We start from the raw sequence: 14084 nt of genomic DNA on the forward strand, positions 1-14084 counted from the left end.
AACAAGACTGTTCAAAATCATAATTACTGAGAACTGCTGATGTATTATTATCTGTATTATTGGGAGCAGGTAGATCTTGGACTTCCCAAAGCATGTCTCAGCTCAGGATGGATTTGCTAACAAAGCAAGTCAAACACAGAAGGGACTGTGATCAAAGTTTCTTGAATATGTACAACAGCAATGAAAGTGGTTGACAATCCAAAAGCTGTGTCTCAACTCCAGCAATGTACACTTATGTATGTGCATACATCGAGGAGCAAACACACTCCTCATAGTTCAGGAAATCAAACTACATTGTCTTAGGTCCCTGTGAAACAGAATTGAGTGTGCACGGTTTGTTACCATGTCACACCTGCTGGGGCAAAGCATCTTAAAACACAATAATCCAATCACCTGGTGATTATCTGCTCATTTCTAATATTAAAATGGCCTATTTTTCACTATTTTTCATTTTTAAAACTTAACTATAGTCCTTTCTAAGAGTTTTTCAGGGCTTTGCTTAAGCCTTGTATACTTGGACTATTTTTAGGCATAACTTACACAGATCTTTGAAAAATACCAATAATTTTTTTTTCACCATTTGTCAAATAAATAATGCTGTGGTATATCAGCATTTATTCTGCAAGACTGATATGCTGCATAATTCATTCATGACTTCAGTACTCTAGAGTATGAACTAAAGTTATGCTTTACCTGTGCCTATGTAAAAAAAAAAAAACAACAAAAAACTTTAATGCACCAGATAAAAAGGTATTTACTCTCTCCATATAGCTATATAAAGAGATACTCAAATGAGTTCCAGTATAACTACATCTATAATTCTGACACATTTTCCCTAGTTCCCCTCTTTAAGCATCATACCAAGGTTCACTTCATATAAAAATACATATATGTACAGTGGAATATAATGAAAGAATTACCTCTCTGTCTTTTATGAGCTAAATTTATGGACCTAAGTTCTTATGGAAGCAAAATATTTGGAATCTCCAATAATTTAATATTGACTCTGGTACTTTATTGTTTTTTAATAAACTAATTTGATTTTCTATCATTATTTTAATGTTGGTGGCCTGTATCCAAAAATCATACTGATGACACTATTAAAAAGGATTGAAGCATACTATGGTCTAATCACACCACATTTTGGCCTCATACTATTAACTCTAGAGATGTTTCACCCTTTGTGCATAGTATTATAGTATAGTCTAAATGACAATATAATGTTTAGTGATTTGTAAAGATAAATATTAAATAAAGGGAAAGATATTACAAAAAGAAATAAGTTTTAAAGGGGAAAAGGAGACGGTTAATGACAGGGAAAAAATAGTGAAGTTATTAAATTGATAATTTTCACTTAGATACAATTATTATCATCAATTACAATTACTATTATCAATTATAGATCCAGTAATGGAAGCTTTCCATGATTTTGTTGTGAGAGTACCTCCCTTACAAGAACTGTCACAAAATGCCACCCTTGTTGCAACACTAAGCACCATGCAGGATCTTTTTCAGAATCTGACTCATGAGGCTGTGATAGGTACCATAATGTACTTACATTCACTATACCTATGGGACCAGCAAAGGTCAAGAACTTCACACCATTCTGCTCAGTTTCAGAAACAGCACCGTGTAAAGATGAAGAGGAAAAGAAACTAAAAGAAAAATTAAAAGAAACTAAAAGCAGCTTCTTATGGGCTGGTTGGAAATTACTGATGGAGAGCAATGTCAAGTGATACATCTAGACAAATATGTAAAATAATGTCGCCATTACCTCTTAGGAGTTAGTTCTTACAGTTATAATTAAAAAAACCCCTCAATGGTTGGCAGTGATTAAAAAAGCAAATTAATGTTAGGAATTATTAGGAAAGAAATTATTTGCATTATTATAACATCATATGCTGGTAGCAGATCTTGTGCTCTCATCTCTAAAAGGCTACAGTAGAGCCAGGAAAAAATTTTGAGAATGGCAAGAAGGATGATCATGGGGTGAGCTGGCTTCCATGCAAGAAAGAATTAAGTAGAATAGGTCTCTTTACCTTCAAACCAATACAGTTTAAGGATGTTACCATAGAAGTCTATAAAATCATAACCGGCAGTAGGAATTGACTGTACTATCATTTTTGCTACAAGAATTAATGGACATCATAACAAAAAAACAGTACGAGCCAGGTTCAATCCCAAATGAGGAGGTGGTTTCTCATGCAGCAGGGTATATGGCTGCGCTCCTTTCCAAAGGACGGTGTGGTACCAGAGAGAGTACGTGGATTCAAGAGGAGTGTAAATAAGTAATTGGAAGAGATATGTACTAAGGATTACCCAGTAGACAAATTATATCAGTCTCAGAGAATCCCTTGAACTGAAAATATTGTGAGTTTAGGAGAGTCACTGAGGGAAATAGCATACTCGCCCTGTTCTCATTCTTCTATGGGCATCCACCTACAGCCACCACTGGCAAGGCTGGTGGCTTAGACAAATGCCAGAGCTGAGCCACTTTGACATTTCTTACACTCTGTTCTTAGATTAAACTGCTTATGTACAGGTCTTTAAACTTTTGTAATTCAGGTGTCATTTTGTAATAGAGTTCTCTTAGCTGTGGGGTTGGGGTTTTTTTTTTCCCTTGTTGTCTGTACCATCTCCATTTCATGTCATGACAGTTATAGAGACCACTTTTGGGACCAGGGCCTACTGATGTCAAGCATGTAGGTGGCAAGAACTCCGAGTTAAGAAATGTGAACTTAGAAAACGTCACAAGTATCTCACAAGTATGCTGAAGAACCAGAGATGATATTTATATAACGGAAACATGCTAACTGCTACCAATTGCTAATTACTGCCTCAAGAAATGAGGCAGGGAGATAGTTAATTGCAAATGCTATTGAAGGCAGTATTTATTTCAGATGTCAACTGCTGTTTGAAGATGTAGCTTTTTTTCTAAGTTAGTCAGCTAGGTTTTCTTTACAGTGAGGGTGTGTATGTGGCAGGGGGGTGGTATGTGCGGAGAGAGCCTGATGATTAGCTCAGACTTGTTGCAGAACGTGTATGGAGCTACAGATAGGTTTGATGAATCCAACCCTGCATGGCCTGGAAGAAGCAATTTAAAATCTTTCTTCTGTACCAAAATCGTAACTGCCAGGAGTCTCTTGAGTATCTAATTCTCAAGAAGGCTGGACAGTTACTATCACATAAGTCTAACTGTGAAAAAAGGAATATGCTTTTCAGTAAGGGTGAAATTTCTGAATTTAATGAAAAAAAATCTTTAATTCTTTACTTTTGTCAGATAGCATCTTTCCTTACAAGCCAGTAGTAGCACACCACATATGGTAACACATGGTTAATTCAATCTGAGTGTGTAAAGCTGAGGATATCCAATTAACTACATTACCCTTATACCACAATATACTCAAATTCTGCAACAAACTTAACCAGAGAGTAGACAAAGCTTTTAAGCCCCATTTTCTAATAACTGTCTACCTTAGTTCCCAGTCATTGAAGGGAACCTCTTTATTAATACAAGCTGACCCTTGAATGATACAGGTCAGCTACCAGTTGCTTTACTCAGCTATGAAGCACCTAGAGAGCGCCTTGTAAAATTTAAAAATGTTCAGGATTCTTTTTTTCCCTTTTTTATGAAGTGCTAATTAATTCCCCACAATAAACATGACTCTATTATGTTACCCAAAAAAGTTAGCCACTCACACATATGCACCAAAGCTTTTCTTAGCTTTTCATTATTTTTACCATCCAATCTACTACGAATGTTCCATACATAATTTTCAGAAGCCCAGTAAAATGAACATCCAACCTCATTTACCACAAAAGTCTTACCTCTACTGAAAGCATATACAGCTTTATTAGCAGTATTTATCATGTAAGAATTAATTTTACACCAGATTTTTACTGCTAATTTTATGTCCTTTAGCTATTTTTAATGCTTGAACAATCATATTTACACCATGCATAATTACTTTTCTGCAAAAAAGAGTGAGCCAAATTTTAAAACATGACCAAAAAAAGGTCATCATCCCTAAAGAGAGCCTAGCTGTGGAAAATTTCAGCCCATACAGTAAACTCGAATGGCTGATAACAAGGAGAACCGAAAACACTGTAACCTTCTTTCTAACAACTGATGATATTCATGCTATAATTATGCAGTCATTTGTGTGGTTTCTTTTGTTCTGCTTACTGTAAGTGAGGAAATAATGGTTTCAGTTGAATATCTTCATCAGAAGCTACTTTCATCAAGCTAAGTATGCCCTGTGGAGACTCTGAATGTTTAATTCTTACCCTATGCTAAACTCAAAGTATAATAAAATGCAGGATTCATTAAAAACTTCAGAAATGCAGTAATATTTGTTCTTGAACGATGCAGCTAGAGTATCTGTGCTATCACCTGGATGTTATGGCCTTGTGCAGTTATTGGCACATAAGATGGTATATCCTCTGCAATATACGAACAATTGTGTTCTGCCTTTAAAAGACTCTAATTTATTACCCATTAGTAACATCAAAAAGGTACTACCTGCACTACCAAACCGCACATACAGAATCTGAAACTGCTAAACTAAGCAAACACCCAGGTGGTGTTTTCAGGTCACAGTGTGTGGAGCTACCACCAGAATTTGGACAGATTCATTAGGAAACCTGTTCTGGCATTGCCACTGTCTAGTTCATACTTTTTCTTTTTTTTTCCACCTTTTTCTGGAACAACTACTTTGTTGTCATCAGGGCAGTGTGCAACCTGATTGTACCTGAGTAAATTTTTCTTACATAATACAGAGAACAAAGAAGAATTACAGCACAGTCATAGCAAAACCAGAAGCCACTCCTTCCATGAAATTCTATTCTTACTCTGTGTTTTTAGTGGCTTATTAATTTTTGAAATTTTCCATGCTTGATCTCTCCCCAGAAGTGTTTTTTGGTTTTTATGCTTGACCAAAGCAGCCTTACTGCTCTAAAGCAGTAAGAAAAAAGGAAGGGAAGGGGACAGGACTAGGTGAGGGAGGTAGGAAGGGAGGAAACAAGGAGGGAAGAAAGAAAGGAGGAAAAGACAGGTAGTTAGAGTGCCATAACTGCAAACTGTTGTTAGTAAAAGAAGATTTTGCAATGGAAGGGTATTAGACTTCATTTATGGATAAACGCTTTCCTTAAAAGCAGAAATAGATGAAACTGTTTCTGATGTCAGCAACTGATGTGTCTGTACACGCTTCTGTTCTTTTAACAAAACAAAAGCTCCATATTGGCCAAGATTCATATTTTGACTGTCACTGTACTCTAGGGATAATTCCCACACTTTTCCTGTCCTACATAATAGATTTTCACCGTACATTCTCCTCTTGACATTTCAAAAGCTACCAAGGGGAGCCACAGGGTAAACTGGGGGAGGCACTGGAGAAGCCAGCGCCCTCAACCTGCCCTCCAAAACACAAGTTGACAATATAATGAAAGGACTCAGGCTACATATATGTTAGTGAATTAAATGGGCCCAGACACTGGAATTCAGTCAACTGTACTGTTAAATTGTTAGAGCAATCATGGTTGGCTTGATTTTGACTTGAACTGCCTACCAATGACCCAGCAATTTGGGGCACCATTCACCATTTCCCAGTTGGCCGTTTCTGAGGAGGGAGGCCACTATCAGACTTTCATAACACAGATGTGGAGAAACTGCCAGCTGCCCTCAGAGCCCAAGAACAGGCAAGGCATTGTTTCTTATAACTATTTTAAATATGGAACTTGATTGATTTTGGTAATGGATTGTATGACATGTTTTCCCTTCACAGAAAAGAGCAGGATTCAATGGCAATCCATCACAGACCTATGCTCTTCTGCCAGAAAACTTGTTTAAAAAAACCCCAACCTTCACATATCTTTCCAAAAGTACAGATGTCATCTTGTCCTCTGTTGGGTGTTACGTATACACTATAAATATAATGTGTGTGTGTGTATATATATGTATATAAAAAAAATGCACAGACATATATTCAGCACTGCTCCTCCCATGGCAGAAGATAGTGAAAGGCATTACTTGGTATCACTGAAAATTACACAGGTTTCATCACCTATCAGACTGCTCCTCCTTTATTCTCTCCTTTTCTTGTTTCTTTTCTGTTTTCCCTGTTTATGCTTTCTTCTCTCTGAATTTTTTAATTTGATTCTTGTCCTCTGGGTTTTTTTTCCTCCTTTCGGTAGAGGATATCAGCCAACTGATAACACAAACATCCTTGAGTAAGTCAGGCTTGAGCACCACCCAACAGAAGACAGTCAGATTTATATTCCCATTAAGCAGCTACGTCTGTTACAGAAAGATGAATGCTGCCTTCCTCCCACACAAGCAACTTGCCAAAGCAGATTCCAGCTGCTTCCACATGCAACATGACACGACATGACATGAAGTAACATAACTTAACAACATGACACAACATAACATGACATGACATGACATAACATAACATAAAATAACATAACATAACATTATAAAACCCCCAAAACTGGACTAATGACTAGAGTTTTAACAAAAGAGATTTTTTAATGGCTTGTATATCATATTCCAGCTTCCTCATCTCAAGTAACGACCATCTTAACCAAGGATGCTACTTCACAGAATGAAACAAACCAGCTCTTCTTTCACTGGTGGCTTTCGGTGGTTTCATCTGCACAGATGCATTGTTACCAAGTAGGAAGAGCAGAAAAACCCTTTCACCCAGGACCATTCTACTCCAGCCCCTCTCTATTTTAAAGAATGGCAGAAAACCATGAGTTTCTCTCAACAATTAAGGATGGGATTTTACTCTTTGACATCCTTGTATGGCAGTGACTGACAGACTGGTTCAGAATAGTGTAAATCTGCTTATTTCTTTGTGTCGGTACAATACAAAATTCATTCTCCTGGTCATTCATTGACTAGGTCAAATAAGATGTTAGTAAGTCAAATGTTACAGAATAGAATCAAAAAGAGCCTTTCAACACAGAAACAGCAAAGACATGAAAGTTTTTTGTACCATGAAGAACTACTCAAATGCTTTAATCTTACCTCCCTGAGGGGATCATTGAGCTCATTCAAAATGTTTTCTTCATCAAAGATCTTGCCTTGGTAGCGGTGCTCATAGTAATCATGGATCTTCTGGCGCATTTCAGCAGGTAACTTGTGGAATGACATGTACTGTTCCACTTGTTTGTACTGTCAGGATAATAAGAGGAAGAATCAGAAAAAAAAAAAACCCACTGTTTTACTATCTAAAGGCACCTACAAAATGAAAATTCATTCATTCTTCATGTATCCACTTAAACTTTACATATTTTATAAAGATAACTTTTTATTCATATGTCAGAGAACCCTCACACAAATATTAGTTAATTTAGTATTACTCACATGACAGCACAACTATAAATTACAGAAACTGCCTTTAGTGGTGATGCTAATATTCACATTAATATATATTTTAGAAGCCAAACCCTCACACGTGTCATGTGTTCCCTAAATTCCCAGCTATACAGAAGTTGTGAAAGTACACCAACACCATTTTTAGCTCATTCCATGCAGCAGACAGGGAAACTATACACAGTGTGCATTATCCTGAGATAGTTAGAGCTCACAAGGAAACCTTCGTGAAACACCCCGAGGGAAACAAGGGCTGTTCCACTAAGAAGGTGACATGGTCAACAGCCCAGATGAAATGCCTCTACATGAACACATGCAGCATGGGCAACAAACAGGAGGAGCTGGAAGCTGCTGTGCTACTAGACAGCTACAACCTGATTGCCATAACTGAAACCTGGTGGGATGAATCCCACAACTGGAATGTGGCTATCGATGGCTACAGGCTCTTCAGAAGGGACAGGTGAGGAAGGAGGGGCGGAGGCGTTGCCCTCTACGTAAAGAAATCAATACAGTGTGAAGAGCTGTCCCTGAAGAATAGCCACGAGCAGGTCGAAAGCTAATGGGTAAGAGTCAGAGACAGAGGCAACAAAGGCAACCTTGTGGTTGGTGTCTACTACAGGCTGCCTGATCAAGGGGAGCCTGCTGACGAAGCCTTCTTCCTCCAGCTCCGGGAGGCTTCGCGCTTGCAGACTCTTGTCCTGCTGGGGGACTTCAACCACCCCGACATTTGCTGGAAAAGCAACACGGCGAGCTGTAGGCAATCTAGGAGATTCCTAGAATGCATAGACAACAACTTCCTAAGCCAGGTAATAGACACGCCTACCCGAGGGGACGCGATACTGGATCTGATGGTCACCAATGCAACTGAGCTCATTGGTGATGTCAAGACTGGAGGCAGCCTGGGCTGCAGTGATCACGCATTAGTGGAGTTCACGCTCCTGAGGGACATGGGAAAAGCGAGGAGTACAGTCAGGACCCTAAATTTTAGGAAAGCAAACTTCCAGCTATTCAAGGAGTTAGTCAGAAGGACCCCCTGGGAAATGGTCCTCAGGGACAGGGGAACAGAACAGAGTTGGCAGATCTTTAAGGACACCTTCCATAGAGCACAAGAGCTATCAGTCCCCAAGTGTAAAACGTCAGGCAAGGAAGGGAAGAGACCAGCATGGCTGAGTCAAGACCTGCTGGTCAAACTAAAGAGCAAGAGCGAACTGCACAGGCAGTGGAAGCAGGGACAGGTGTCCTGGGAAGAGTACAGGGAAACGGCCCGGTTGTGTAGGGAGGAGGTCAGGAAGGCCAAGGTGAGGATGGAGCTGAATTTGGCAAGGCATGTAAAGAATAACAAGAAGGGCTTCTACAGGTGTATCAATCAGAAAAGGAAAGTTAAAGAAAGCATACCTCCCCTGATGAACAAGAAAGGTGAACTTGTATCAACGGATGAGGAGAAGGCTGAGGTACTCAACAACTTCTTTGCCTCGGTCTTCACCAGCAACCTCTCTCCTCACCCCACCCGAATCGATGAACCAAAAGATGGGGACCAGGGGGGTAAAGCCCCTCCCACTGTGAAGGGAAGATCAGGTTTGAGACCACCTGAAGAACCTCAATGTACACAAGTCTATGGGACCTGATGAGATGCATCCCAGAGTCCTGAGGGAATTGCCTGATGTAGTTGTCAAGCCACTCTCCATGATATTTGAAAAGTCATGGCAGTCAGTTGAAGTCCCTGCTGACTGGAAAAAGGGGAATGTTGTGCCCATTTTTAAAAAGGGAAGAAAGGAGGACCCTGGGAACTACCGACCTGTCAGCCTCACCTCTGTGCCTGGGAAGATCATGGAACAGATCCTCCTAGAAGCTATGCTCAAGCACATGGAGGACAGGGAGGTGATTCGAGACAGCCAGCATGGATTCACCAAGGGCAAGTCCTGCCTGACCAACATAGTGGCTTTCTATGAAGGAGTAACTGCATCAGTGGACAAGGGAAAAGAAATGGATGTCATCTACTTGGACTTCTGTAAAGCCTTCGACACAGTCCCCCACAACACCCTTCTCTCTAAATTGGGGAGATATGGATTTGATGGGTGGACTGTTCGGTGGATAAGTCTGGATGGTCACATCCAGAGGGTCGTGGTCAATGGCTTGATGTCCACATGGAGACCAGTGACAAGTGGGGTCCCTCAGGGGTCCGTACTGGGACCGGTGCTATTTAACATCTTCATCAATGACATAGACAGTGGGATCGAGTGCACCCTCAGCAAGTTTGCAGATGACACCAAGCTGAGTGGTGCAGTTGGCACACCAGCAGGATGAGATATCATCCAAAGGGACCTGGACAAGCTGGAGAGGTGGGCCTGTGTGAACCTCTTCAGCTTCACCAAGGCCAAGTGCAAGGTCCTGCACCTGGGATGGGGCAACCCCCGATATCAATACAGGCTGGGGGATGAAGGGATTGAGAGCAGCCCTGCGGAGAAGGACTTGGGGGTACTGGTGGATGAAAAGCTGGACATGAGCCAACAATGTGCACTCACAGCCCAGAAAGCCAACCGTATCCTGGGCTGCATCAAAAGCAGCGTGGCCAGCAGGCCGAGGGAGGGGATTCTGCCCCTCTACTCTGCTCTGGTGAGACCCCACCTGGAGCACTGCGTCCAGCTCTGGAGCCCTCAGCATAGGAAGGACATGGACCTGTTGGAGCAGGTCCAGAAGAGGGCCACAAAAATGACCGGAGGGCTGGAGCACCTCTCCTGTGAGGCCAGGCTGAGGGAGTTGGGGTTGTTCAGCCTAGAGAAGAGAAGGCTGCGAGGAGACCTTATTGCGGCTTTTCAGTACTTAAAGGGGGCCTATAGGAAGGATGGGGAGAATCTTTTTAACAAGGCCTGTTGTGACAGGACAAGGAATAATGGTTTTAAACTAAAGAAGAATAGATTTAAACTAGACATAAGAAAGAAGTTTTTTATGCTGAGGGTGGTGAAGCACTGGCACAGGTTGCCCAGAGAGGTGGTAGAGGCCCCATCCCTAGAAACATTTCAGGTCAGGTTGGATGGGGCTCTGAGCACCCTGATCTGGTTAAAGCTGTCCCTGCTCACTGCAGGGGGGTTGGGCTGGATGACCTCTAAAGGTGCCTTCCAACCCAAAGCATTCTATGATTCTATGATTCTATGATGTCTCTAGTACTGCATTCAGAGAGAGTTTAAGGTGTGAAATTTCAGAAACTGGCTATGCTGTATTAATATGCAACATATGAATGTTGTGTATGCTTATAAAGTGATTGAAGAACAAGTTAAAATCTGTGGAGATAATGAAGTAGAAAACATTCCTCAGGAGTAATGAAGAGAAGAGAGGAGTGAACTGGAAAAATAGGCATGGCGTCAGGAAATAGAAAGTGGGGGAAGAGAGAGATGCTGGGACTCAGGAGACTCAGAGGACCTCACTTCATTTACCTTGTGCATTTGGGTTCCTTGTTTCTACTAGTCCTCTGTCCTGCCTTCTGCTTTGTTGGCTTCCCTTCTTCAGAACCCTTTTTGGGTAGCATAATTTTCAGCAAAGAAAGTCCCGAACTAACATACTCAGGTTTGTACTCTACTAAACTGCATGATACATCTGAGACCCACAAAATGGAGAAGTTGCCTAAACTGCAAATGGACAAGTACCACCTGACCAAGACTTTTGCCCCTCAGACACCGCATCCTTGTCTCAGTTGAAGAGGATAAGGCACCGAGACACAGAAGGATAAAATGCCTCCCAGGCTTACAGGTGAGTTAAAACTTGGTTTACTTATGTAAAGAGTCTTAATGTAATTTTTTTCTTCATTTTTTCATGCTTAATTAGGCAATTTTAACTGTTTTCAATGAAAAAGCCAATGAAGTCTTAATTAAGATCAGCATCTCTGTAAAGCAATTAAATGAATTTATAATGCACATGCACTCCTTTTCAACTCCAGCACATATCCTTTAACTTGTATAACTGAAAGCTGCTCTATCCTCTGTAACTGAAATTAGGTTTTGCTTTGCAAAATGGCAAAACATTAGATAAGGTCACGTGTACAACGTGCATTCCACAAGTAAAGAGGAAAGTAATTTTGCATGGGACTTTTTAACAATGTATGATGAATATGTAAGTCTGATTTAACCTCTGTACAGCTATTCCACACCTCTGAAGCAAGAATTCTTCACCATCCTTTAGAAGTGAGATTTAAATTTGCATGCTCATCATTGGTTTCTGTTCTGATATGGAGGAATTTATGCATACATTGTGGGTTTCAGTCAGAGTTCTGGGTCACTGTAAGACAGTCATGCTCTAGCATAAACAAAGTATCGCTTCTAAAATTACCCTACTAATCAGTTACAACTAATCTAGGCACGGATTTACTTAGATGGAAGAAGACATGAGATTGCCCAGTGCTTTTTATATCTCACCCAGGTGGTCACACAGTCCCAGCTGCTGTCTAGTGGTCCAGCTTTTTTGCAGCAAAGCCAAGGAGAAGATCTGCACTGTGCGATGTCCCCTTCATGTCTGCGCCCATCCCACCATTGCTGTGGCCTCAGGTCAGGATATGTAACATGTCATGTTGTAGCACACATGCTCCCTAGCACAGGGGCTGCACCACTCTATCCAATCTCATTTGCATACAAATGTGCTTGAGCAATGCTAATAAAGAGTAATCATTGCTCATAAAAAATATACATTCATTGAGATGTACAACGCAAGAGAGCTGCAAAGGGCTTTTATATCAGAATGACCTTGAAGAAGAGAACATTCATGCTAAAAGCAGTTTTCTTTGCCAGCAATTTACACTGCTCCTTTTCATTAGTGCTGTTATTTGAATAGGTGCTTTGTCCCACACAAGTGAATTCTTTTCTCTATCAGGGTTTATGCTTACACATTGGAATTTTAGGGAAACAGAAAAAAAAAACCTAGTAGGAATGTAGTGCGACATTGAGACACACTGGTGTGTCTCAAATTGTTTCTGAATTAATAACACATAGAATAATAGGGACAGCTGCATATTAGCAACAATTTCTTTAAAAAATCTACAACAAGGAAGTTAAAGTCTCCCACAATTCCCAGAAATATTTAACGATCTAAAATACTATCAAGGTCTCTCTCCATGTCTAAATATCTGACCCTGTGAGTGTACAGTATACCATCACTATCACCCTGTAATAAATCTTTTCCTAATCTTTCCCACAGTGATTTTTTACTCATATTCTGTATCATTCATGCTACTACTACTCCCTTCTTGACATTCTGTCATAACATTCATGTGAAGTGTTCCCTCAAAACTTTTAACTTATTCTTTTCTTCAGCAATTGATATCTTTCACTAACTCAGTCCAAGTAATGATTGCTTATTTATTTCTCAGAAAAGCAAGTTCATTTTTTCAGCCTGCTATATGGTATTGGCAATATTGAGGGCTTCCCCCCATAGTTGTCACTGTGGTGTGTCACATGCCAGTTGCAAAAAACTGTATTAAAATGAACATATAAAAAGAGCCTTCTGATCCTACTTGATCCAATTTTAAATGCTTTTATTATCCATACAAATACCTATTTTTGTATCCTGCTGTGTTTCTATGCTATCTACACTGATTTTGGCGTGTACAAAGAATATATTCTTTTTGCAATTTAATTTTCCTCTCTCTCAAATTCATTACATGTTGTCTTATATTTTCATAAAAGTATACAGTATTTTTGAATGCTGATACTGTTTTTCATACCTGTGGCAACTATTTATTCCTATTCTGTTCAATAACTCACTGAATAGAAGAAATCCTGTATTCTCAACACTCCACACCTATCTCTTTTTTAAGACAAATATTGAATAGTTTGTCCTAAAATGAGTATGTATATTAATGTGATTTATATACTGCACTGACATAATTTCAGTAATTTCTATCCCAGTGTTTTATATTCATCACTGAAATGAAAATGTCCACAAATGCTACACAAATAAATAAAAAAAAAAATTGCTGAAATAGGTAAGAGCTAAGTCGATTTCAAAGTTAAGTAATATTTCACAGATTTTTACTGCAAAGCACCATCCAATAATAGTGTTTCAGCCATAATCTTATTCATGGGCTCCTTCTGTGTAGCAAAATTCTGCTACTGTGTTCCTTCAGCAAAAGGTGAGTAGTATGACATCAATCATATGAGGCCCTTAGTAGAGTTGGTTAGGAAATTACAGTTATCCTTAAGAAAATAGGTATGGAAAAAGGCAAAGAGGAGAAGTGAGGTCTTTTCATACGGATTTGCAACTGAAGCAGGGAAAATGTTTTAAAATTAAGACAGTATCCCAATACAGGCAATATCCAAATGAAACCAGTAAAATAGAAACTTGAATGTTGATCTCTTATAAGATATTTTAGTACTTAAATTGAGCTTACTAGGTCCTTTCCTTATAATATTTCATAACTAGCAAGTTGCCCTTTTTAGAAGAAAAAAATCTCAGTCCTAATAATCTTTACAGCTCAACATTCAGTCCTTGATACAATAAACCATATAAACATACAAAATACATGAATAGTATCAGTTAAAAACCATGAAACTACTGACATTCACACACAGTACCTGGACCTGATCACACCCAAACTACCTGAATATCTTTCTGGAACAAGTGTCATTGTGTCCTGGTTTTGGCTGGGATAGTTAATTTTCTTCCTAGTAGCTGGCACAGTGCTGTGTTTTGGATTTAGGATGAGAACAATGCTGATAAC

The 14084-nt window shown here is 39.7% G+C and overlaps 1 protein-coding gene across 1 annotated transcript in view; it reads right to left on the reverse strand.

Moving 5' to 3' along the window:
• HCN1 (hyperpolarization activated cyclic nucleotide gated potassium channel 1) overlaps positions 1-14084 on the reverse strand; it is a 198721-nt gene that overhangs the window by 34582 nt on the left and 150055 nt on the right. Inside the window, exon 5 of the mRNA XM_075726555.1 lies at positions 7034-7180. Coding sequence (XP_075582670.1) covers positions 7034-7180 — 147 coding nt within the window. The remainder of the gene's footprint in view (positions 1-7033; positions 7181-14084) is intronic.

The sequence above is a fragment of the Pelecanus crispus genome, chromosome Z (genome assembly GCF_030463565.1).
Source record: "Pelecanus crispus isolate bPelCri1 chromosome Z, bPelCri1.pri, whole genome shotgun sequence".
Taxonomy (NCBI): Eukaryota; Metazoa; Chordata; class Aves; order Pelecaniformes; family Pelecanidae; genus Pelecanus; species Pelecanus crispus.